Genomic DNA, 25770 nt, shown 5'->3' on the forward strand with positions numbered 1-25770 from the left:
AAAAAAAAAAAGTAAAAACAAAAGAGCTATCTCAAAACAAAACAAAACCACTAATAGGAGAGTGCCTGTGCACACAGGCCTGTAATCCCAGGACTTGGGCAGGTGGAGACAGGAGGCCAGACATTTAAATTTATCTATTTATTTTTATATGTATGAGTGTTTAATCTGCATATCTATCTATCTATCTATAGATATATATGCACCACCTGGTGCCTAGGGAGGTTACTAGAGGGTCCTGGTTCCCCTAGACTGTTATAAATGGTTGTAAGCTTGCATGTTGGTGTTGGAACTCGAACCTGGGTCTTCTGGAAGAACTGGTGCTCTGAACTTCAAGTCAATGCTTCACCCCTGGGTCAGAAGTTTAAAGTCATCCTTTGCTACATAGGGAGTCTGAGACTAGCCTGAGACTAGCTATAAGACCTATTTTACAACAATGCCCCCCCTTCCCCAAATTATTACAGAGTGTAGGCTGGCCTTGAACTCCTGATCTTCCTGGTTCCTCCTCCCCAGTGCTGAGACCATAAATACTTGCCATTGTACAGGGTTTGTGTTTTTGTGGTGTTAGGGATGGAGGCTAGGGCCTCGTGCTAGCAAGGCAAGCAGTCTACCAACTGACTTATAACCCTAGCCCCATCTTTTCCTTTTTAAAGTCGGGTCTCATGATGTAGTCTAGTCACCCTTGAACTCAACATTGTCCTCTATAACCACAAGTGGGTGCCATGAGCCCGGAGGAAATGAATCTTTTCATATGGACACTGGAAGTGTGGGGAGGGAAGCGGCTTTGTTGGGGGTGGGAGCTCACTGACTGGCAATTTGAAAATGTCACGTTTTCCCAGGCCAAGCCAATGACAGACTAGAGGTTTAGAACCTGGTTCTAAGGTCATTTGAGTTCAACCCCTGATACAAAGTAACATTACTAATTCCGTAGTAATTAGTGTGAATTACATGAACTCAGACACAAATAACATCTTCAAGCTGTAGTTACCCTCTAAAAGGCATGAGAGTGCTGCATGGCACGGCCAGAAGAATCAATGTGATAACACATGAAGAGTGTGAAGCCTTAGTGTTGTATGTGTAATGTAGTTATATGTACACAGAACTTACGTAAATGGCAGTAGCATATATTTAGCCAGAAGACAAATGACGTTGCTATCCAAAGGGAGTCATCAAACTGTAATCTTTTTGAGCAATTCAAATATCAAGTGAACAATTTCTCTTGCTTATCATTTTATAATAGAACACAAATTGGAGAAAAGTAAGCCATGGGGTGATATACCTAAGAGTTTGTACTGGAATAGCATGACTGAAGAGGTAAGAGATGGGCTGCCCTGGTTCTGTTTCCTGTCCCGGGATGGAGATTATTCCGAAAGAAGTAGAGGGATGTACTGAGAGGCCATTCTATCTCCCCGTGGCACTCAGAATAACACATTCTACAGAATGTCACTTTGACTTTAGCACAAAGGTAAATAATGACATTTTATAGGCATGTCAAGGGAAATGACTAATCATGCTTTGCACCCTTTGTGTACTGTACCGTTTTAAAAAGGCATCTCGCCAATCATTTCCTTTCGTGACTGCGACATCCATATTAGTAGGCAGGCCAGAGTATCATAGTCCCTTCTTCAGAGACTATACTTCCAGAAACTAGGGCCTTGCACAAGTTTGCAGAGCCGAAACTAACACAAGACACCATCTCCGGACGCTCATTACTCTATAACAGGCTCATCTATCTTTTTACATCCTCGACCCAATCTTTCACTGACCTCCAGGACAGGAGTAAACTTTAACTTCACGCCCGGCTCCATAACCCTTTATAAGCTGTCTGGAAGAGAAAGAGAGGAGCCATCAAATGCGTTTCTGAGAAAACTGGGAATGCTTGTCTTAGGCTTAGACCACAGCACAATGAGAGGTGTGCGTGGCAGTTAGCGTGGACGCCGGCACCGCCAGTGCGGGGGACGGAGGGTCGGGGACCCGCGGGCTGCGGGGCTCCACGCTCCTCCTTAACCCGCGCCGGGAGGCGGCGGCCGCGGCGGCGGGAGGGGGAGGGGCGCGGAGCGCGGCGCCGAGGCCGGGGAGGAGCCGGGGCCTGCAGCGGAGCCGAGCCGAGCCCGAGCCGAGCCCCGACGCGCTCCATCCGCCTGCCGGCTCCCGGGATCCCCGACCGGCCGGAGCCTCAGAGGTGGCAGCGCGAGGAGCCCCACGCGCGGGGAAGCGCGGCGGACGGGGAACGCGACCGAGGAGGCGCTGCCGCCCGGCAGCGGGTGACGGGAGCCGGGACCGCGGCCTCCGGGACCCTGCTGCCCAGGCCGGGCGGGAGCGGGAGTGCGAGGACCCCACCCTCGGGGCACCCAGTGCCGAGACCTGCTCCCTCTCCCTTGGGAGGGAGGACCCTCCCCACTCCCGGGACAGCCAGAAGAGATCGCCGCAGGGCACGCGGCTGTCCCTCCCACGGTGGCTCTAGAGGAGACCCCCAGAAGTCGGGAAGGGTAGTGAGACCTGAAGGACCCGGAGTGAGACCTCCCTCACGCCTCAACGCACTCCAGACAGTTTGGGACTTTTGAGGCAGAGGGGAAAGGAAGCCAGTCATGCCTGTGGAGTAGGCACCCTGCATCCCACCCGGGACTCACCGCGGAGAGGCGTCCTGACACGCACAAGCCAGGACCCTCCAGGGAACCGCCAGGGATTGGTTCCAGTTTGCTGGAGAGTAGACGACCTCGCCCCTCAACTTCCGTGCACCTAGACAGTGGACCGGGGCAGAGCCCCTCCGCTCAGATCTCCAACTGACAGAAAGAGCCCTCAGCCCCTGAAAGATCCAGTTTGGGGGGGAGGGGGATTCCCCCAAAGGGGAGGAGACAACTCCTGGCTGGGAGAGGCTCCTCCCCTCCTCCCTAGGGTAGCAGGCAGGGTGTGGGGGGTGTGCCATCTTCCCCAGGTAGGTCCTCCCTCTCCTCCTCCTCCTCCTCCGTCGGCTCCTCTTCCTCAGGGGACTCAGTTCCCTGCTCCAGCCTGGGAGGCCCCGCCAGGCACTGGAAGAGTCACGGAGGATGCCACCTGTCACCTGCCTCTGAAGAGGGGAATCCCTGCAACCTCAAACGTCTGTACCAGGTGGTTTCCTCCAGCGGCTGGGGGAACCTTGGAGACAGGTTAGTGGTTTCTCCTATGTAGTCTTTAGACACCAGGAGGTATGGGGAGCTGAAATGGTGGCTCTTAGGGTTCATTTGAAGGGAAGAAGACCGTCTTCTGATGGAGCTTCTCCACTGGAACCCACATGTTGCTTCAGAGACTCTGAGAAATGGCCCTTTAAGATTTTGGAGTCCAAAGGGATGGGTCCTTTGCAGTCCCTAGAGAAGTCGATGCTCTGTAGCGAGAATAGACAACAGGTGCGTTTTTTCAGGACGCCATGCCCTTAGTAAACTCAGAATCCTACAGCACTGTCCATCTTTGGGTCTTGTCCTCTGGTGAATGGACCTGCAGTAAACGACCAGCAGTCATGGGGGTATTTTATGTATTGTATTGTCCAGGGCATGCCTAAGTCAGTTTAATATTCAACAGGTGTCTTTTTTTCCAGTCTATTACAATGACTGACTGGCAGCCTGTCTCCACCCACTTTATCTTGGATACCAGGAGGGAGGCCCCTTTTGACATCCCTATTTCAGACTGGAGATCTGCCTCTCTCTGTAAGATCCAAAGGGAAATTCGAATCCACATGTCCTGTCAGGGTATAATGCATAATGGTGGGCTGGAGTCTTCCTAGATACCAGATCTGCCTTGGTCCCCTCAATGTGTCCTGCCATTCGCTGACAGTTCCTCAGGACAAGTCAGCTGTATGGAGGCAGAGAGGAAAGTGTTTCCTAGCTTCCTTCCACCGGTCCCTCCATCAGCATGAGCTGTCCACCAGGGAGGTCTGACCTCTGAGGAGTTTCTTTTAAGAGTTTGCTCCAGGAAAACACTTACTGGCCTCATCATCTCCCTTCCTGCTCTCTTGTTTAGTTTTGGGTCCCAGGAACCTTGTGTTGAGAATTTTCTTGCTACTATAGGGAATCCTCAAAAATCAAAATTCTTTAGAAAAAGCAGGAGAAAACATGTGAAGAAATCTTCCTGCTTGAGCCACGGCTGCATTTGTAGCAGAGCTCTGATTTTTTCACCCGAGGTCACTAGCTTGGGACCTGCACTTCCTGTCTGGTGGTTGGACCATGCCTCATCTTCTGTATGGCGCTTCCTCCCCTTGGGTTTTCAGTCTCCGCCTCTCTCTATGGGCCACGGGTGGATTGCCTGGATTGTCCAAGTCTCTGCCTGTCCACTTGATCTTGGAAGGTATCTGCAGTGGCGATGTGTGAAATAGGACTGTGGTCCACGGGTTCGATGGCTGTGCTGTAGAATGATGTCCATGTTTCTCAATGGGAATGCCTGTGGATTGGTGAATATGTTTTCCTGGTGTTTTTTTAGGCTGTGCTTTGATCCCTTAGAATCATTTCTGGCAGGCTTGTAGAAGCAGAAGACTCTCTGCCAAAACCTAGAAGAGGTGAGGGTGCCGACAACCAGTTGGGAGAGAGCTTTAGCCTTCCCCCTCACCCACCAGGGGGAATTCCCATAACCCCCTCTTGGATTCATCCCAAGCAGCTCAGCAGGCCTTTCCCAGGTTGGACCTGTTTTGTTTTCTTCCGGGACTGGTAGGGAAGTTTCATCGTGGGTGCCTCCAGTCTTAAAATAAAAAAAAAAAGAAGACGAGGATCCTTTACTTCCACGTCTAGAACTGCCTCTCCCACTTTTGAAAGAGATGTGTCAGCTGTAACCGTGGTCTGCTTCTTACAAAGCACTTTATCAGATGCTGGAGTGCTGCTTCTGAGTGCACAGGGTGGGCTGTGGGCTCGCTGCTCCAGGCAGATCCCTCATTCAGGTGGCTCCGCTGGGACAAGTTCCGTGTCTCTCTTCCCTCTCAGTAGTCAGTGAGGCGCTGCTTGCATTAACCGTGCTTGCTTTGGAGCATAGTTTTCAGACTGTATCCTGTGACTGCACCTAAATCCCCTGGAAGACAGGTGATGGTATTTTGCCCCTTTCTACATCCTCTGAGGCTTCCTGATCTTACTCAGTACCTGGCTGATGAACTCAAGGGAAATGTTTGAAATTCTGACGTCCTGACAGCCACTGTAGGCTTGCTTCAGACTCGGCAATGTGATCACCACTCGGCTGATGCTTCTGATGCTGCTTCTGTGATCCGCTATAATTTTTGACATTCTCTTTTCTTTTTCTTTCTTTTTTTTTTTAAAAAGATTTTATTTATTTTATGTATATGAGTACACTGTAGCTATCTTCAGACACACCAGAAGAGGGTATCAGATCCCATTAAAGATGGTTGTGAGCCGCCGTGCGGTTGCTGGGATTTGAACTCAGGACCTCTGGAAGTGCAGTCGGTGTTCTTAACCTCTGAGCCATCTCTCCAGCCCTCTCTTTTCTTTCCTTGAAAGATTTGTTTCTCATGTACTTTATGTGTATGTGAGTATTTTCTCTGAGTATATGCATACCAGAGGAGGGCATCAGATCCCATGGGACTAAGGTTACAGATGGTTGTGAACCACCATGTGGGTGCTGGGAATTGAACTCAGGTCTTCTGGAAGAACAGCCAGTGTCCCTAACTGCTGAGCCATCTCTCCAGGCCCTATTCTCTTTTTGTTAGAACACTTTGGCATTGGGCAATGAGCTGTGGGCTGCACTTGCGTGCCACACACACTGAGCCATACAGACGGCCGACTGATAGTCCTTTTTCCTTCATTCAAAAACAAAGGTTCACTTACTAAGTGCTTTAGACATACTAAAAAAAATTAGATAATCCTCACAACTCTTGTAGGAACAGTTAGCCTTAATTTAAAAGAATTCTAAGCTGGGTGGTGGCGGCACATACTTTTTAATCCTAGCACTTGGAGGCAGAAGCAGGTGGATTTCTGAGTTCAGGGCCAGTCTGAATCCACATAGTGAGTTGCAGGACATCTGTGTAGCCAGGGCTACATAGAGAAACCCTGTCTCAAAAAACAACAACAACAGCAAAAAATTTTTTTAAAACTTTTAGATTGTTTATGTGTATGTGTGATAGTGTCTCACTATATAGTCATGGCTGGTCTTAAGCTCACTATTGGGCAGCTCAGGCTGGCTCAAACTCATGGCAATCCTCCTGCTTCAACCTCCCAGAGTACAAACTTGAGTCACCGTACCTAACTTTTTAGAATTTTTATTTTATTTTAGAAAGCTAGATACTAAGATACAGAGACGATAAAATGACTCGTCTGTCAGAGCTGAGTTGAAAGACAGGCAGGCAGCTTTTCCGATCACGAGGCTGTTGGTTTTGGCATCATGTGCAGCTCAGGAGGCTCACTCCTGGATACCTGACTTGGGTACCACGTGGAGAAGTTACTAGCTGTGTGGGTAGTATGGGCAGTCAATGGCGCAGGTTCTGGAGGCTCTCACGGGTCCCATCCCATTGGCTGGTCAAACAGTGGAGGATCACGGGTCCCATCCCATTGGCTGGTCAGATTCTGGAGGCTCTCACGGGTCCCATCTCATTGGCTGGTCAAACGGCGCAGGTTCTGGAGGCTGTCACGGGTCCCATCCCATTGGCTGGTCATGCCCCGAGAAGCCTGTGTTTGGCTGTTTTGTTTGCTGCCTTTCCACAGCACTGTAGTTGTCATTAGCTGTCCCGTGGATGTGATGGAGTCTGCCCTTTGGCTGCCCTCTCCTAGATTCTGTGTGTTTCCTTACAGTCTTCCAGCATGCAGAGAAGAATGTGGCCTGACTCAGGTTCTGCCCAGGCCAGTGGCACGAGGCCCACCTGGAGAGAGCGGTCTGGGTAACTAGGTTGGCTGGCCAGAGAAATGGAACTACCTCTTGTTTGCTTTTCTAATAATAGCCCCGGGCATTAGCCGTGTGCCATTATTTTGGGGAGCGTGGAATGTGTGGCAGCTACAAGCTCATTAGCTTCGTTCCTGTCCCTCCAGGGATGAAATCTTGGTAGGGGCTATGACTTCATCTCTTTTACTGGAGGGGGAAACTGAGGCATCAAGACTTCACCAGGGAGCAAGGAAGGGATCGCTAAGGGGCATTTAATGAGTCAGTGCTGGGGTTGGGAATAGGAGAGAGGAAGCTCGGTCAATCTCCACTGCCCTTTGCGAATAGGGAAGTGAGCGCGTAAGGACGCGAGCCAGGCTAAGGAGTGGAGTGCTGCGAGACCTGGAGGACCAGGCCCTGTGAGCTCTGTAGGGTTTGTGCTGGAATGTATTCTGAGAGTTTGCGTTTGGAGTGCTGCCCTGGTGGGAGGCTGGGGGAGGAGGGGTAGTAGTGGAGAAAGATTAGTGTCTAATCCCAGTGTCCTGTGGCAAGGGTACAGGACAGCAAGCAAGAGGCAGGTGTGTGTGTGTGTTTCCCTTTTAGAAATTCCTGGTGGTTGACCTGAATCAAATGGGCTCTATGAGGTCTCTACACACTTCAAATCCACCCCCACGGTCCAGGTTAGGGGCAAGAGTATTTCAGAGGAAGTGACTGAAATTTTCTGGCTCTAAAGATGAGATTTCCTGGGGTTCTTTACTGGGAGATAATGGGGGTTAAGGGACTGATGTCTATAGACCCAGTCTATCTGGGAAGCTCATGCAGGAGGATTGCTTGGGGCCAGGAGTTTGAGACCAGCACAGACAGTGTAGACTTATCACACACACACACACACACACACACACACACACACACACATCACACACCACACACCACACACATACACACACACACATACACACACACACAGAGCTGAGGAGGGCAGTGGCTGACTGACTAGGGAACTGGGTAACACATCTTTCCAGGCCTCTTCCTGGAATGACCCCAGTGCTTAGGAATTTGCTTATTGGTCTATTACTGTTGATCTTAGAGAAGCCACCTGTGGAACTGACTGCTTTCGTGCGTGGAAACTGCCACTGCTTTCGTGCATGCTCCCTGCTGTCGTCCAGAGGCCAGGGTGTTTTGACACAGCAAAAAGCTAGAAGGTGTGTGGCTTCCTGGAAAGATGACGTGTCCCTATTGTTTCCCAAGTTTCCATGTGCATGGTTTGGGACACGGTGGTGATATTAGGTTGGAAAGGATGGCTCTGGTGAGAGAGCTAAGGCTGAATGGGTAGGCTTTCTTGGTGCCAGTTACAGACATGGCCCCTTTGTTTTTCTCTGCCCAAACAACTCTTGGGGTGTAGTTAAGGCTCTTGCTCCTTAGACCCTTGAGGCAAGGAAGATGTTCCCTTCAGCTTTGTAGACTAGGTGTGTTTCTGGTTGGGAGCACTGGGCCAGGTACATGTGAGCACAGGTTGGTTTCAAGGGTGGGACCTGGTCAGGAGGGTAGTGAATGAGAATTCTGGCTTGTAGGGAAAGGGCTATCGTCTGTATCGAAACTACAGTTTAGGATGAGAAAGTAAGTACCTAAAAGGTATGTCATAGTGGTGGGGTTAAGCGAGACGCTAAGGGTCCTGTTTGAGATGGAGTTTGGGCCTGCCAAGTGTGTAAGGCTGCCTCCTTGCAGGCGTCTGGTCTGGTGTGGTCTCGTCGTGGGTCTTCTGGCTACGGAGCAGCAGAACAGGGTACTCACCAGCATTCTAAGTTCTGAGGGGGTAGCCTTGGCTCCTGCAGAGTACTGCCCTGGTGGGACTGGGCAAGAAGTGTTCGCTGGAATCTGGCGGCTGTGCAGGCACAAACCTGTTATACAGCAAGGGCTTAGGGGCTTGCAGGCTTCTGCTCCAGGGAAGTGCCAAATGGCTACGTGGGGGTTCCAGTTCGCCTCACTAGACCCCGCCGCAATACAGATACTGTCACTCTCCTCCACTAATTTGTCACACCTCCCTGGTGGTGAGAGCCTAGGCAGTTTGGTTGGCGGCAGGGCTGGCAAACATCAGGCGTGGGCGGAATCGCAGCTCTAGGAGTTTGCATGGAGGTGCAGCCAGCCTGCGTGCCTGACTGCGAAGGAAGGAGGGAGGAGAAGGGCGGGGAAGGGGAGCCAGCTCTTAGCCTTACGGAGGCTATTTTTAGCCAGGCTATCTGATTGTTACCGGTGTGCACACAGCTGGGTGTCTCCCTGGCTCCGTAAAGCCCAGCAGGCCTGGGAGGTGGGACGGCCTTGCTGATGACTTCTTCCTGGTGCTGGTGTCTGTGGGCTGGAGCCTGCTAGCGGGAGCTTTAAAGGTGTGAGGGCAGCGGCGTACTTAGGACCTGTCTCTTCTGTGTGACTTTGTGCTCTGTTGTTAATGTATGCCGTGTATATGTTGTGATATCTGTGTGTGCGCCATTGTCCACGCGTCAGTCTGGTACCTTGCTGGTGCTGGTTGTCATGATTTGTTTGTTTGTTTGTTTACTGTGGTGCTGGTGACCGACTCCAGGGACTCAGGCAAGTACTCTATACTGAGTCACACTTGCAGACCCCCTTTTGGTTTTTAATTTCCTTTTAAAAGTTATTTATTTTATATCTACGAGTGTTTTGCCTGCATGTATGTATATATGTATGTATGTATGTATGTGTATCATGAGCGCGCACGCACATGCATGCACATCATGCTCTAGGAGGTCAGACAAGGGTATTGGATTCCCTAGAATCGGAGTGTATAGGTGGCTGTGAGCCACCATGGGAGCTGGGAATAGAACGCGAATCCTCTTCGAGAGTAGTGAGTGCTCTAAGCTGTTGAGCTATCTCCTACCCCTGGTTTTGCTTTCTATTTTGAGACAGGGTCTCACTAAATTGCCCAGGCTGCCTCCGATCTCACTGTGTAGCCCAGGCAGGTCTTGAAATTGTGATCCTGCTGCCTCAGCCTCTTTACAGACCCGTGCTTCCAGACCCAGGTCACGTGTTAGAATCTGCACTTGGGCTATGTTAAATTGCTTTATGTTAGGCATGTGTGTGGTAAAGAGCTGAGTGCTCATGTTTAGCATGAAACATCTTTAAGAGTGTCAATGTGTGCTTCATTAGTGCATTACTTGTGTTTGCTCTGTCTTTCTATGTGCCGTGGCTATGTACTTGTGGATGCTATATATAAACATACAAGTGTCATGTAATTGGAGAATAGACATTGGCTAATTTTACCTCCCGTCTAAGTGGGGTTGATTTTTATTTTAAAAAAAAATTATTCTTATATCGAGTTTAAAAATATTGTGTTGTGGGTATATAAAAAGAATTGAGGGAATAGTTCATTTTTTTGTGGTGTTTGCTATCTGATCCTTTGTGAAGGGAGAGGCCTCACGGTCATCTCTCCATTAAGATGTGGGGTAAGACGCACTCTGTCACCCTGGCAGTGGTGCAGCTTTTAATCCCAGCACTCGGGAGGCAGAGGGAGGTGGATCTCTGTGAGTTTGAGGCCAGCCTGGTCTACAGAGCAAGTTCCAGGACAGCCAGGACTACACAGAGAAACCTTGTCTCGAATTATAAATAAATAAATAAATAAATAAATAAATAAATAAATAAATAAGAAGCACTCCATCATCTGGTGGACGATTGGCCCTTGCACTTGGTCCTCTCAGGGGAGGGTTGTTAAATGGGAATTAAAATGGAAAGAGGCTTCTTGCCCTCCACATTAGAAATGGAGTGAACGGAGGAAATTCATCTGCCTTCCTACTTTGTCCTCTGCAGAACTCAGAAGTACGATGGCCTCAGACCTGGAGAGTAGCCTCACCTCCATAGACTGGCTGCCACAGCTGACTCTCAGAGCCACTATTGAGAAGCTTGGGAGCGCTTCACAGGCTGGGCCTCCAGGGGGCGCCCGGAAGTGCTCCCCAGGCTCCCCCACAGATCCTAACGCCACCCTCAGCAAAGATGAGGCTGCGGTCCACCAAGATGGCAAGCCACGGTACAGCTACGCCACCCTCATCACCTACGCCATCAATTCCTCCCCAGCTAAGAAGATGACTCTCAGTGAGATTTACCGCTGGATCTGCGACAACTTCCCCTATTACAAGAATGCTGGCATCGGTTGGAAGGTGGGTGTTTCTGTGAGCTGGGCTCGTACGTAGCCTTTAGCAACCTTCTCTGCTTGTTTCGTCCTATAACCTGGCCTGGTTTATGTAAACTCAAGATCTCGTATCTTCTACCCCCACTTCTATTTACTTTCGAGTTCATCTGCTTCAAAAGCTTTATCATGGAAACACTAGTGATGTCAAGCCATTAAATATGGAGTGGCAGGATGCTGTTGTTGCCACACCCTCTTATCGTCGGGTTCCCCAAAAGGGCAGTCTTTGATATCATGTCTTTCTTGCCACTCTGCTCTGTTCAAGTTGTTGAGCAAGGAAAGGTATGACTCCTACTTTGGTAGGAAACTCATCAAATTCTATAGCTTCCTTGCAGATAGCCATCGTCTTTTGAAGCATTATATACTAAGAAAAAAAAAAAGAATAATTAGGATCTTTACCAGTAGCTGGTTTACTAGCAAGTAATGAGGTTATTAGGTGGTGACCATGGGAGTCCTCTTTGAAGAGGAGAAAGAAGGTAGATATTAAACTATATATTTTTTAGCTAGGTGTAGTGACACACCTTTAACCCCAGCACTTTAGCAGGTGGATCTTTGAGTTCAAGGCCAGTTTGGTCTACATAGCAAATTCAAGTTCAGCCAGAGCTATACAGTGAGACTCTCCCCCAAACAAAACAAAACAAAACAATACCCCAAAACCAAAACACACAAACAAACCACAAAAATCTGTCTGTCTGTCTGTCTATTTTGTGACAATAAACGTGTAGCTCAGGCTGGTCTGGCTGGAACTCAGGATGTAGCTGAAGCTGACCTTGAACTACTGATGTTCTCCTATCTTGAACTCCCTATACTTGGGATGGCAGGCATGCACGGCCAAGCCAGACTTCGTTGTAATCATTTGGAACAGTCACTCATTTGCCAACTGTTGAGTAGGAATGGGGATTAAATGTGGTTTTCTCACTCTGTAAATCACCAGCTGACTTTCAAACCAGATGATGAACTGAGGTTGTTGAAAGCATTAAGTCTGTCAGTGGTAAACGCGCCCCTCTAGGCTACAGCTCTCTGCACGCTGACACATGCGCACTGCAGCTTTCCCTTTCTCCAGCTGTGGTAATTCACCGACACATGCGCACTGCAGCTTTTCCTTTCCCCAGATGTCGTTCTGAGTGTTATTGAGAAAATGAAGGTTGTCTGTGCTTCTGTTTCACTCCTGAGGTTTGTTTTGTTTTAGTCTCTCTTGTATGTGTTTACGTGTCTTGCGTGTTAGTGAGGGTGCAAGAGCGCCATCCATTTGCTGTAGGACAACCCAGTGTTCCCTCTGGCCTGACAGACCTTGCTACTGCTCTTGCCTTTTTTGTAGGCTCCGAGATTTAACTTATTCCTCACACTTGTGAGCGTTACTCACTGAGCTATCGCTCCATAGAATACACACGATTTTTGACTTGTCTAATGCATATAAACAGTATAAAATATTGCTCTTCTGCTTTCCATAAGGAATTGAGAAATGGGGTAGGTATGACTTTGAGGTGTTTATTGATGAAGTGTGTGTTTAGGATGTGTATGCAAGCGCGAGTACATGCATACCACATATGGCTATGGAGGTTAGAGGACAGCCTGGGTATGGTGTTCGTCTTCCAGCCGGTTTGAGGTGGGCTAGTGTGATCTTCCAGGGATTCTTGTGTCTCTACCTCCTATCTAATCCTAAAATCTCTGAGAGTACAGGTGTGGTCAGCTACACCTAGTTAATGTGGATTCTAGAGACTTGAGGTCCTCATGCTTGGGTGTCAAAACTCTATCCACTGAACCCAGGTCCTACTTAAAATTTATTATGATTAGTGTGTGTGTGTGTGTGTGTGTGTGTGTGTGTGTGCCATGATGTGCATATGGAGGTGAGGTGATAACTTCATAGAGTTGATTCTTTCCCTTCCATCCATATGTGGCTTTCAGGGATTGAGCTCAGGTACCCCAGGGTTGTGTGGCAAGTACTTTGCCCCCCTGAATCCTCTCAGCAGCAGCCTTCCCCTATGGTCCCCAATCTCACCATGTAGCTCTGGTTGTCCTGGGACTCACTGTGTAAAACAGAATGGCCTTAACTCAAACTCACAGAGGTTCACCGGCCTCTTCTTCCTGGGAGCTGGGATTATTAAAGGCATGCACTACACCTGGCTTGGTAGAGACGCGCAGTCCCGGCCGCCCTAGAACTCACTGTGACTGTAGAGCAAGCAGGCTTCCAACTTGTGGCCACTCTCTTGCTTGAGTTTCCTAAGTGCCGGGCTTACAGGTGTGGAGCACCATGTCTGCTATTTTTATTGTTGTTATTGTTTCTTTTTGAGACAGGTTTTGTTGTGTGACTCTGGCTGTCCTGGAACTTGCTATCACTAGGCTAGCCTCAAACTCAGAGATCCTCCTGGCTTGAGGCATTTGTAGTAGGAGGGCTGGGAGCTATAGATCACCTAGTCACCGTCCCCTCTACCTTTGGTGGCTTCCTTTCCTCACCCCTCGGCTCCCTGTGCACCCCTCCCTCCAGCAGTACAGTGCTGAGGTGCTGTGTGTGCCCTGGAACTTGACTGGCTGTTGTTCTGTGTCCCTTTGGGAAAGACCGTGGTTTGCCCAATGTTCAGACCTAACTTGCTTCTTTGCTTCCCCAGAATTCCATTCGACACAACCTTTCCCTTAACAAGTGTTTCCGGAAGGTGCCCAGACCTCGGGATGACCCTGGGAAGGTGAGCTGCTGCTGCAGGGATCAAAGGGAGGAGGAAGGAGAGGTGACCCTCAGAGTCCAGGGGCTGTTCTAATTACCAGAAGAGGAAACCATGTTAGCTTCAGAAGCATCCTTGTTTTTTCCTCAAAGGAAGAGCATGGTTGCCAAACTGCTGGGCCTTTCCTAGAGTGGGTGACTAAGGAAGACTCTGAAATCGTTTTGTTTTTAATAGGAATGTTTATGATAGAGTTGTCTTTGAGGCTCTTCTCTGTCTTTTCCTTCTTTCTTTCTTTCTCTCTTCCTTCCTTCCTTTCTTTCTTTTTTCTTTCTTTTTCTCTTTCTTCCCGTGTTTTGAGACAGTATCTCACTATGTAGACCTGGCTGGCCTGGAACTTAATATGTAGACCAGGCTAACCCCAACTCAGAGATTCAAGTGGTGGGATTAAAGGCATACATCAGAATAGGTGTAGTATTATACATCTTTAATCCCAGCATTCAGGAGACAGAAACAAGTGGATTTGTGTGAGTATGAGGTCAGCATGGTCTACATAGAGAATTCCAGGACAGCCGGGGCCTTAGAGAAAGACTCTGTCTCAAAAAAATTCAAAAACAAAAACCAAACAAATAATAAAGACATGTACTTATGCATTTTATTTTTTATTTTTTGAGACAAGGTTTTACTGTGTAGCCCAGGCTGGCCTGAAACTTGTCATTCTCCTGCCTTAGTCCCTCCTAAGTGCTGGATTCTGGTGTGTGCCAACACCCCTAGTTTGCTTACTAACCTTTTGGAAGCTTTTCTATGGAGTCTCGGGTCTTACCTTCCAAAGGGAGAAGGGAGAGGCTCTCCCCATTTGACAGATGCTAACAGTCAAGGCACTTTGCCTCCGGTCACAGTGGAAAGGAAAGGGCTTTCTGGCCTTTCTCAGCTCTCTGACATAGTTAGCATTGTTCTTCTGCCCCTTTTGGAACATTTGAAGCTAGTGTTTGGACTGCTCCATGATCTTTGAAGACAGACTTATGTCTCACTAGCACTCAGCTCCCTTGGGATTCTGTCTGGATGTCCAGCCCAGCTTCTTCTCTCTCCCCAGCTTCCCTTTCCTTTTTTTCTTCTCTCTTGCTTGATTTCACTTCTTTCTTCCTCGTTTCTATCCTGTCCTGGGGAATCCAACACCAGGCATGCATTTTCTGTGCTGGGCAGTGACTGCTATCAGAGACTCTTTCCATTAGGAACTTTATAGGTGATGTTTCTCTTCCCCGTGGGCTTGGGTTCCCCTTCCAGGGCTCCTATTGGACAATCGACACCTGCCCCGACATTTCCCGGAAGAGAAGACATCCTCCAGATGATGATGTAAGTGCTCTCTTCTTTGGGAGATCCCTTTCCTGGGTTTTAGTCATTTCTGTGGTAAATGCGGGTTAGCACCAGCAAGGTGGAGCCACGAGCATGCTTGTGGGTGGGTGTCTCACCCCTGCATACAGCTTTTCCCTTCTTTTACAATCCTCAGCTATCCCAAGACTCCCCAGAGCAGGAGGCCAGCAAAAGCCCCCGGGGAGGTGTTCCAGGGAGTGGAGAAGCCTCGCTGTCTCACGAGGGAACTCCTCAGATGTCACTACAGAGCCCCTCTTCCATGGCCAGCTACAGTCAGGTAGGAAGCTGAGATGACACGTGTTGAGTGACTGGACGGATGGTTCAGTGAGTTCAGGTATCGCTCATTCACAGTTGCATATTAAGGACCTGTCATATGTGTGCTACGCAGGCAGATTGGGAAAGAAGGAAAGAAGCAAAGGAGGGAAGCCCAGCCAGAAGGAAGGAGGGGCAGAGAGGCATGGAGGTACACTAGGGAAGGGCTCATAGAGAAAATGGAGAGTGATGGGTAAAAGGCCAGGTTCAAGATGAGCCAACGAGAGCAGGAAGTGCCAGTATGCTGTGTCACGGGTCAGCCGGAGAGCGTGAAAAGGACAGACCTGACCCTGGTGGCCTTTGGAGGCTTATACTGCTCGGAAGGGACTTATGTCACCATTCTTACCTGTTTCTGCAGGGCCCAGGGTCTGTGGATGGTGGAGCAGTGGCAGCAGGGGCCCCAGGCCAGGAGAGCACAGAGGGTGCCCCTCCCCTCTACAACACCAACCACGACTTCAAATTCTCCTACTCAGAGATCAACTTTCAGGACCTCAGCTGGTCCTTCCGCAACCTCTACAAGTCCATGCTGGAGCGGTCCTCCTCCCAGCACGGTGAGTCTGCAGTGGGACGGCGGGCGGCATCCTTGTTTTCTTTCCTCTTTTTCTTTGACACAGGGTCTCTCTGTGCAGCCTTGGCAGGTCTGGAACTTGCTAGGCAGACCAGGCTGGCTTCGAACTTACAGAGATCTGCATGTCTCCTTCCCCTTCTGGTTGCTGGGACTAAAAGTTCCTTATATTGTCAAATAAGTGGTAACATTCTCTTCTCTTCCTGTTTTTTGTCTTTTTGGTTTTTTGAGATTACTTTTTTTTTAGATTTATTTTTATTTATTTTATGTGTATGATTACACTATAGCTGTACAGATGGCTGTGAGCCTTCTGTGTGTGGCTGTTGGGAATTGAACTCAGGACCTCTGCCAGCCCTGCTCACCCCACTCGCTCCGGGCCGCTAGCTCCAGAGTAATTCACTGTAGCTGTCTTCAGATGCACCAGAAGAGGGCGTCAGATCTCATTATGGGTGGTTGTGAGCCACCATGTGGTTGCTGGGATCCGAACTCAGGACCTTCGGAAGAACAGTCAGTGCTCTTACCCGCTGAGCCATCTCTCCAGCCCTTGAAATTACATTTTTACTGTGCGTGTTTGTGCACGTGTGTGTGTGTGTGTGTTTGTGTGTGTGTGTGTGTAGGTCCCAGGGATCAAACTTGCATTGAGTTTGGCAGCAAATGCATTTACCTGAACATACCATCTTGCCTGCCCCCAATTTCTTGTTTTAATACATGAAGCTGGTCACTGGTCAGAGGAGACGAAGACTAAGCTATTTGGTACAGACAGCCGACTCAGGGGCGCATTAGGCTATTATCTTCAGAAAACGAATGGGAGGATCATCCAAAGGCAGTGATTTCCCTAACACCCCTGCCCCAGTCCTGGGGATCTGACCCAGGGGCTGTGCCTGTTAGGTGAGTGCTCTACCACTGGGCTACATACACCTCTAGTTCAGGAGTAGTGATTTTACCGCTGTGAGCGAGTCGTTCAGAGTATGACCACTAGGGGACAGTAGTGGTACCCTCTTCCCAAGAATCCTTTTGCTCTATAATAAGAACAACTTAATTGTCTTTTTCAGTTAGTTAGTTAGGGTGAGAGAGAATTACAGACATCCCAGGCTGGCCTTGCAATTGCTATCTAGCCAAGGATGGCTTTGAACTTCTGATCTTTGTCTCGTGCTGACTGCTGGGATTACAGTTGTGCTCCGTTACACCTGGTTTAGTGCTGGGGATGGGACCAGGCCTTATAAAGTGGGAGCAAGCACTCAGCTACAACTAAGGCTGCCAGCTGAAGCTCACCTCCAGATCCTACTGCTCTATCCTGTTTTATTTTCCTTTGAGTCAGCGTCTTGCTGTGTAGCGTTATCTGTCCTGAACCTCACTAAGTAGACTAGTCTGGCCTTGAACTTGGAGCGATGCCTTTCTCAGCCTCCTGAGTGCTGGGATTAAAGCTAGTGTATTTTTTCTTTGTTAGTTTTTATTAGAAAACATTGCACACAGATACGGAAGCAGAGTGGATACGGAACAAACCCTGGCCTCTGTCACTTACCTTTATTTTGCTCTGCTTATTTGACCTGCCACTGAACTTGTTTTGAAGAGGGAAAAGTTGAGTGACTTTCCCAGGAGTCATGCCATTCTGTATAAATGCAGGAAGCATCACAGCGGTGAGAGTCTCTCCTGCAGCTTTCCACCACACCGCCACCTTCCCAACGCAGTTAATAGATAGTACTTTCCGAACAGCAGCTAATATCTGCCCATTTGCAAATTTCCACAGTTATTGAGAATGACTTAAAGTCCTGCTTGGGTGGCCTTCTGGGAGGTGGCATGGCTCAGCCCTCTGCAGTGATCATCATATCTGGGTAGTATTCTAGTTTGCTTCCTACTGCTGCGGCAACAACCATGACCGAGGCTCTGGAGAGGAGAGAGAGGCAGGGTCTGATCAGCGGCCTTGGGAATGCAGCTTACTACCTCATTTCTCAGGGCTGTGCAGCCTGCTCTCTTTTCTTGAGTTTCATAGTCTCTCTATGTAGTCCTGGCTGTCCTAAAACTTTCTGTGTAGATCAGGCTGGCCTTGAACTCATAGAGATCTACCTGTCTCCACCTCCTGAGTGCTGGAATTAAAGATGTGGGCCACCATGCTGAGCTTCAGCCTGCTTTCCTAACCACCTGCCCAGGGTTGGCACTGTCCACAGTGGTCTGGGCCCTCCCATATCAATCATTAATCAAGAAAATGTCCCCCCACATGCCTACCGCCCATCAGTAGCATTTTCTCAGCTGAACATCAGATGGTCCTTCTTTTTGGATGACCCTAACTTGTGCTAAGTTGACAAAAAATTAACCACACACACACACACACACACACACACACACACACACGCATGCTTTCACATATGCACATATTTTTGCATGTGGGTTTGCATGTTCATGTGTGTGTGTGTGTGTGTGTGTGACTGTCTGTGTGAATGTGTAGATATGTTTGCCTATGGGGGCCTAAGGTCAATTCAAGTGTTTTATTCAGCTGCTCTCCATCTTATGCATTAAAGCAGGGCTGCTCAGTTGAACCCAGAGCTTGCCCATTAGGCAAGTCCCAGCTAGTCACCTTGCTCTGGAGCCCCACTGTCTTGTCCCCTGGGCTCTGGGACTACAGGTGGGCTGCACACCTGCCTAGCACTCACATGAGCATTGGGGATCTGAACTCTGGGTCTCACAATTGCACAGAAAGCACTTGACCCAACCGAGCCATCTTTCTAGACCTGGCTCATGTAGAAGCCGTGGTAGAGCTGAGAGTTCACGTGAGAGCCTTGTGGTCAGTTTGGTAGTCCATTGTAGGCAGCATGGGCTAGACAAAGTGATGCGGGACACAGGGCCTCAGTCACTCTTCTCTCTGAGGTCTGTCATCCCAACTGAGAGTTGGGTGTTCATGTTTTGAACACTGATTTGGTCTGTCACAAGTTCCTCCTCCTCCTCTTTCTCTCTGCTCCCTCCTCCCCCTTCTCTCTTCTTTCTCCTCCTCCTCCCCTTTCTCTCTGCTCCCTCCTCCCCCTTCCCCTCTGCTTTCTCCTCCCAGGCCTCTTCTGCCATCCTCCTTTCCTGTTTCAATCTCTCTCTTCTCCTTTCTTCTTAACAAGTCTCTGTAGCACATGCTGGCCTCCGACTCAGAGATCTCCCGTTTCTGCCTCCAGAGTGCTGGGCCTGGTGTGATCCTCCCACCTCGGCCTCCTAAATGTAGGAGTGTGGGCACTGGGCTCTGTGGCCGGCAATTAATTTCTTATTTTTATAACCTAAGGGATCAATCTCTAGAATGGGGCCTAAGGTGTTAGCATTTGCTTGAGAGATTAATACAACTCATATTGCTGATTGATTGAAGGGAGGGGACCTGCAGAGACTTCCAGAAACAAAGTAAGAAATTAGACTGTGAAGTGAAGACATTGTGAACGTTTACTCAGGTTTCTAGAGATAGCTAGCTCTAGGCTTGTCTAACATTTGACATTATAGCATAATGTCACCCTCAGAGTTCATACACGAGAACTGTGTGATTAAATTACAGAAAACAAAATGTAAGAAAACACCTTGGATGGTTCAGAGGTTAAGAGCACTGGCTGCTCTTCCAGAGGTCATGAGTTCAATTCCCAGCAACTACATGGTGGCTCACAACCATCTGTAATGAGGTCTGGTGCCCTCTTCTGGTATGCAGGCATACATGCAGGGAGAACATTGCATGCATAATAAAAAAATAGATCTTAAAAAAAAACCCTCATAATTTTTTAAGAAACTTAATGATTCGGAGAGATGGTGGTTTAATGGTTGAGAGTGTATGATTTTGTGTTGGCGAGCTGTATTCATTCTGCCTGAGGGCTGCAGGCTGGACATAAGTTAGCTCTTCCTTGCCCAGTTGGCTTGAGAGATTAATCTGTCCGTATGCTGCTTCTCACCCAAGCTGCATTCCCTAGGTACTGAACACAAGAAGGCAGAATAGTAGAGGGCCAAGGGACAGTCAGGTGGGACCAACAGTGTCTGCCAATAGCTGTGTTTTAGTTAGAGTTTAAGGTTTTCTTTAAAAGACTTATTTATTTATTTATTTATTTATTTATTTATTTATTTATTTATTTATTTATTTATTTATTATAAGTACACTGTAGCTGTCTTCAGACACCCCAGAAGAGAGCATCAGATCTCATTATGGATGGTTGTGAGCCATCATGTGGTTGCTGGGATTTGAACTCACAACCTTCAGAAGAACAGTCGGCGCTCTTAACCGCTGAGCCACCTCTCTAGCCCTAGAGTTTAAGTTTTAAGTTTCACCTGCTAGGTGAGTTTCTTTGAAACTGATTCCAACCCTACATCCAAATCCCCTAGAAGTAGCATGAATTGTCACCAGTGAGGTTTTAAAATTTCTTATTCATATTTCCGTGGTCACCAGTGGGGCCGAGCTTTCCCCTAACCTAACTGCTTTTTTCCGGTCTGTTATCTACCAGAAGGAACACATGGCTCTTGCGGTCACAGTATGAGCTCATGTCCTTTGAACTCTCCTCCTGAGCTCTCATCCTGAAAGAAGATGCCATTTAGTGAAACCATGTAGCCCAAATCATTTGCCTGCTTCCTCTTCTCCCTTCAGGCTTTTCCTCACTCCTGGGAGACATGCCACCTTCTAACAACTACTACATGTACCAGCAGCAGCAGCAGCAGCAACAGCAGCAGCCGCCACCACAGCCACAGCCACCACCCCAGCAACCTCAACCACAGCAGCAGCAGGCACCCACTCAGGGCCCCTCAAGTGTAGGGGGTGCCCCTCCACTGCACACCCCAAGCCCTGATGGCTGTACTACACCAGGGGGGAAACAAGCGGGAGCTGAAGGCTATGGCCCCCCAGCCGGGATGGCCATGCATCCTCCCGCACTGCAGCATGGAGGCTACCACCCTCATCAGCACCATGCCCACTCCCACCCTGCCCAGCAGCCGCCACAGCAGCAGGCACAGAGCCAGGCACCCATCAACAGCACTGCCTTTGGTGAGTAAGAAGAGTACGGAGAAAGCTGGGAGGAGCAGGAGCGCACTGTTTCCTGACTGGTGTGGAAAAAAGTTGACCGGGTGAAAAAGTTGACAGTCTGTCTTTTAGGGTCAATCTCTTGCCTTCTTACCTCATCTCAGCTGATGGAAGTTACTATATAAAGCCCTGTACTCTGGAAGATTGAGGCTGGGGATTTCATTGTTCCGGGTCCGTATTGGCAGATGAACTAGGATGGTTTTGCATCTCTGCCTGTGGTGCTTAGCGGACAGGTCACCTTTCCACTCCTGCATCTCTAGTGAGAGAGTGTCCACAGCTCTGGTGCTGATGCAGTTGCTAAGCTGGGTCACAGGGAGAAGCTTGCATGTGTTGACTGCTCTTCCTGTCTCATCAACCACCGTTCTCTTCACAGCCTTTCCTCCAGACTGGTGCTCCAATATTGACTCCTTAAAGGAAAGCTTCAAAATGGTGAACAGGCTCAACTGGTCCAGCATCGAACAGTCCCAGTTCTCAGGTTAGCGCTTTAAGGATCTCCTGGAGGGAAGAGGGGGATGTGCCAGAACCCATCTGCAGGGCCAAGTGGGTTTGAGACAGAATTCCATCACTTCTGCATAAGATAGATATATTATCAATATTTTTAGATTTGGCTCAAAAATTTGCTATTATTCAAATATTACAATGCTTTATGCTAGTCATCTTTGGGGAAGAGGAAGACCCTTGAGAATTCAGAGACTCTGGACCACCATTTTGTAGTTTTGCTTCCTGGCAGAGAGATGATAGTGAATTCATTAAGTCACTTTGAACATTTTTATTCAGCAAGGAGATGCAAATTAAAATAAGAATTTGGCGAGGAACAAATAGAATGGGGAGTTGAGAGGAGGAGCCGTAGTAGAAGTAACTCGTGGCCTCTGGTGGTCGCGTTAGGACTCCCTTTAAGACAAGAGAAAGCAGTCTCAGATTTTACAAGAAGCGTCCTTAGCTAGAGCGAAGTGAGTAGGCTTGTTGCTAATCTTTTTTTTTTTTTTCTCTAAAAGTGTCAGAACAGAATAAGGTTAATGTAGGCACTCCTAGAGGAGAAAATTCTAATTAAAAACTGGCACATTCAATGATTCTTGTTATCAATCACATCTCAATAAATGCTTATAGAAGCAACAAAAGAAAAGGTGTAAGTCATTATTGTTAATCTACAGCATTAGTGGTACAAGATGTAAGGAGACCTCGCACCAGGGATGGGTGTGGTGCAGGCTTTCGTCGTTCCTCAGTCAGGGTTACCGTGGCTGGTGTTCTTGTTCCTAGAGCTGATGGAGAGCCTACGGCAAGCAGAGCAGAGGAACTGGACCCTGGACCAGCATCACATTGCTAACTTGTGCGACTCCCTCAACCACTTCCTCACCCAGACTGGTCACATGCCCCCACAAGGGGGCTCCCACCGACCACCTGCCCCTTCCCGCATCACTGACTCCTGTGCCCTCACCAGTGGCAAACCGGAGCCGTCCATGAACCAAGGTATGACACAAAGTTGCCAGAGAAGTAGAGACTGAAGTAAGTGAAGGGCGAAGGGAAGGGAAAAGAGAAATGCCCAATCAGTTTTCTAGGTGGTGACTGGGCTGAGTCCTGGGACCAGCTTGTTGACTGAACACCTATTGAATCAATAAAGCTCTGCAGGCAGGCCGAAAGACTTGCTGTAGAAGCTCAGCCTAGGTTCCTTTCACTCCTCAATTTGGGAGATCAGAGTTACCTTTTAAATAGGGAGGGGATTTGTAAAGGAAGTCCTTATTCTAAATTGTCCCAATAATAACCATCGCCTGAGTCCCACTCAAGCCAGTGAAAGTGGAGACTTGCTGATCAGGTTTCTGGTTGTTCTCTTATCTTTGATCCATCCCTTCCCACCGTAAGAGCTGAGGACTGGTAGCCTTTGCAGAATGCTTCCTGCATGCAGGATCTATAAAACAAGACAAGAAGAGAGACAGAGACTGAGGGGCAAAGGGACATGTTTTCCCTTCCTGCTTTGTTGACTACACGAATCCCCCAGCAAAGTGACTCTTGCTTTGCTTTGGTAGTGAATTCTTATGGGCACCCACAAGCCTCCCATCTCTACCCTGGCCCAGCACCAATGTACCCAGTCTCCACCCAAGACTCAGCAGGATACAATCGCCCAGGTAAGAGCGCTGCATTCACCTCTCAATGTTGGTTTGCTTTCCTCTGGTGTCTTCTCTGCTCTTTTTCTGTACCTGATGGAGTGGGTAAGGTGTCATGGTCCCCAAGACTGCAGGATGAGATGAGCTACCCTCTAGGGAGGTGCGCATGGGTGAGACTAAGGAAGGCACTTTTATTTAAATTCACTTTGTTTGGTGGCGCTGGGAATGGAGCCAGGATCTCACACATGCTACACGAGGGCTTTACCTCTGAGCTACAGCCCTAGCTTGGGACTGGCTTTAAATTTACCTTGTGGGGCTGGAGAGATGGCTCAGTGATCAGGAGCACTAGCTGTTTTTTTCAGAGGACCTGAGTTTCATTCCCAGTACCCACGTGGTTTACACAGCTTACAATGGCCTATAACTAATTCCAGGGATCTGATACCCTCCTGGCTTCTGCTGGCACTCATGAATGTGATGCACAGATATACATGGAGGCAAAACACACATACAAATTCAACAAAATGGTTTTTAAAAATTAAGATATATATATATATATCCTGCAACTACAACGCTGAAAGGAAGTAAAATTACAAATGTAAGTGAAAGCTAGCTGTGCCGGGTACTTATGCCCAACTTTGGAACCAGGAGGGAAGACAGGCAAATGTAATGAGTGCTTCCCATAAATGGCTTTCACCCATGTCTGTTTTCCTGTCACTTGACCACTGGCATCTGGGGTCAACCTGTCATTTTGTTTTTGGATTGTCTTTTGCAGTGTTGGGCTGAACTTAGGGGTCTCTTGCATGCTGGGCAAGCGCTGTGTGGCTGACTTGCTTCCTCAGCATGGGCTTGGATTGTCTTTGATGGTAGGGAGGCAGAGTGCGGGGAGACACTGGACCATTCACTGTTGCCATCTTATCTGATCACAAGTATCTTCAGTTTTGAGGGTGACGTCTGTTTCTTTTTCTTTTCTTTTTTTTTGGGTAAATTGTAATTTTTTTTATTGGAAAACAAATATACAACTTGGAATGGATTTGAGGCAAATTGTGCCATAAGCAGATTTTCTTTAAGTGGCTAAACAAAGTTTAAAAAGCAAGTAACAGTAAAAGAAAATGTTTCTGGTACAATACCAGCAGTACAAAAAAATAGTGTCCGGGTACCTGGATAAAACACCCGTTTTGCAATAGTGCAACTTTTAAGTACGTATTGTTGACTGTCCACAGTCCACGGAGTTACAACTCCACACTTCAACAACAACATGCTGACAGTTCCTAAAAGCTACTCTAAAAAAGGCATAACCCAGATGTCCCCTCACTTGACCAACTCCATCTAAGTTTAGAGTGCAGAAGGCTTTAGATATATCCAGAGTAAGCCATATAGAGTAAGCCACAGGCAACATGGTACTTGATCAATTTTCTAAAATAAGGTTTAAGGACAATGACAGTAAGATAAGGGAAGAAAACATGGAGGAATGAAGTCCTAATTACTATACATGCATATTTTTTGACAGTATGGGGGAAAACCTTTTACAGATAAGTTACAAACAAAGAAAAGGCAAATAATTTTGTACAAGAAATTTAACACATTCTGTACAGTGTCTTCACTTCGCTGTCATCATTTGTACAAACTCTTCGTAGTTTACCTGACCATCCCCGTCGATGTCTGCTTCCCTTGATCATTTCATCAACCTCTTCATCTGTCAACTTCTGCTGCACTAATATAACCATTGCCGTCCTTATCAAACACACGGAATGCTTCTCTAATTTCTTCTTCACTGTCTGTGTCTTTCATTTTTCTTGCCATCATTGTCAGAAATTCAGGGAAGTCAATTGTGCCATTACCATCCGCATCTACTTCATTGATCATGTCCTATAGCTCTGCTTCTGTGGGGTTCTGCCCCAGGGACCTCATCACTGTCCCCAGCTCCTTTGTTGTTATTGTCCCATCTCCATCCTTGTGAAATAGTGAGAAAGCTTCTTTGAACTCTGCAATCTGCTCTTCAGTCAGTTGGTCAGCCATGCTGCAAGGGCTACCAGTTTCCGAGACTCAACCAGACAACCGCTCGACTCGCTCGCTCCACTCGGACTAATGACATCTGTTTCTTTATCCGTGCACTGCAGCTATGACTTTCTGTGATGCTCTTTCATATAATATCACCCAGTTAAGCTATTTTAGCATTGTTAGACAGTCTTCACAAATGTGGAGTGTAGTGACAGGGTAGTGCTAGGTCACCATGCTCTTCAGTGTTTCCTGAGAGGCCACTGAATTAGTAGTCTGCAACAGAAAGAACAGAACTGAAGGCTGCAGCCCCATTGTTGCCATCCAGCATCTGATGGGAGCAGATGCAGAGACCCACAGTCACACACTAGGCAGGCGCATCCAGGGGAACCCTGTGAAGATGGAGAGGAAGGATTGTAGGAACCAGAGGAATAGAGGGCACTATGAGGACACCACGAGAACATAGCCCACAGAATCAACTAAGCAGGGCTCATGGGGGCTCACAGAGACCGAAGCGCCAGACAGGGACCCTGTGTGGGTCTGAGCTAGGTCCTCTGCATACACCTTATGTGTGTATAGCTTGGTATTCCTGTGGGGCTCCCAACAGTGTGTTTGGGGGGTCTCTCTGACTCCTTTACCTGAAGTTGGAATCCTTTTCCTCATGCTAGGTTTCTGTGCTCAGCCTCGATATGAGGGTTTGCGCCCAGTCTTATTGCATCTTGTTAGGCCAAGTGTGATGACTGTCCCTA

The 25770-nt window shown here is 48.2% G+C and overlaps 2 protein-coding genes and 1 pseudogene across 3 annotated transcripts in view; 2 read left to right on the forward strand and 1 right to left on the reverse strand.

Moving 5' to 3' along the window:
* Foxj2 (forkhead box J2) overlaps positions 1-25770 on the forward strand; it is a 33327-nt gene that overhangs the window by 5776 nt on the left and 1781 nt on the right. The window contains exons 1-10 of one of the 2 annotated variants that reach the window (XM_031383315.1): positions 2357-3143; positions 10633-10979; positions 13615-13689; positions 14947-15015; positions 15170-15310; positions 15704-15896; positions 20499-20891; positions 21301-21402; positions 22185-22394; positions 22949-23047. In XM_031383315.1, coding sequence (XP_031239175.1) covers positions 10647-10979; positions 13615-13689; positions 14947-15015; positions 15170-15310; positions 15704-15896; positions 20499-20891; positions 21301-21402; positions 22185-22394; positions 22949-23047 — 1615 coding nt within the window. In that variant the 5' untranslated portion in view covers positions 2357-3143; positions 10633-10646. Of the gene's footprint in view, positions 1-2356; positions 3144-10632; positions 10980-13614; positions 13690-14946; positions 15016-15169; positions 15311-15703; positions 15897-20498; positions 20892-21300; positions 21403-22184; positions 22395-22948; positions 23048-25770 lie in introns of those variants that run through there. The other variant, XM_031383316.1, reaches the window with a different exon arrangement.
* On the forward strand, positions 1300-2584 carry LOC116099994 (translation initiation factor IF-2-like). The gene is made up of 2 exons (XM_031384063.1): positions 1300-1311; positions 1830-2584. Exons 1-2 carry the CDS (start codon positions 1300-1302, stop codon positions 2559-2561), a joined length of 744 nt encoding a protein of 247 aa, XP_031239923.1. The 3' UTR covers positions 2562-2584.
* Positions 24006-25086, reverse strand: LOC116099549 (annotated as a pseudogene).

Source organism: Mastomys coucha, unplaced genomic scaffold (genome assembly GCF_008632895.1).
Source record: "Mastomys coucha isolate ucsf_1 unplaced genomic scaffold, UCSF_Mcou_1 pScaffold20, whole genome shotgun sequence".
NCBI classification, from domain to species: domain Eukaryota; kingdom Metazoa; phylum Chordata; class Mammalia; order Rodentia; family Muridae; genus Mastomys; species Mastomys coucha.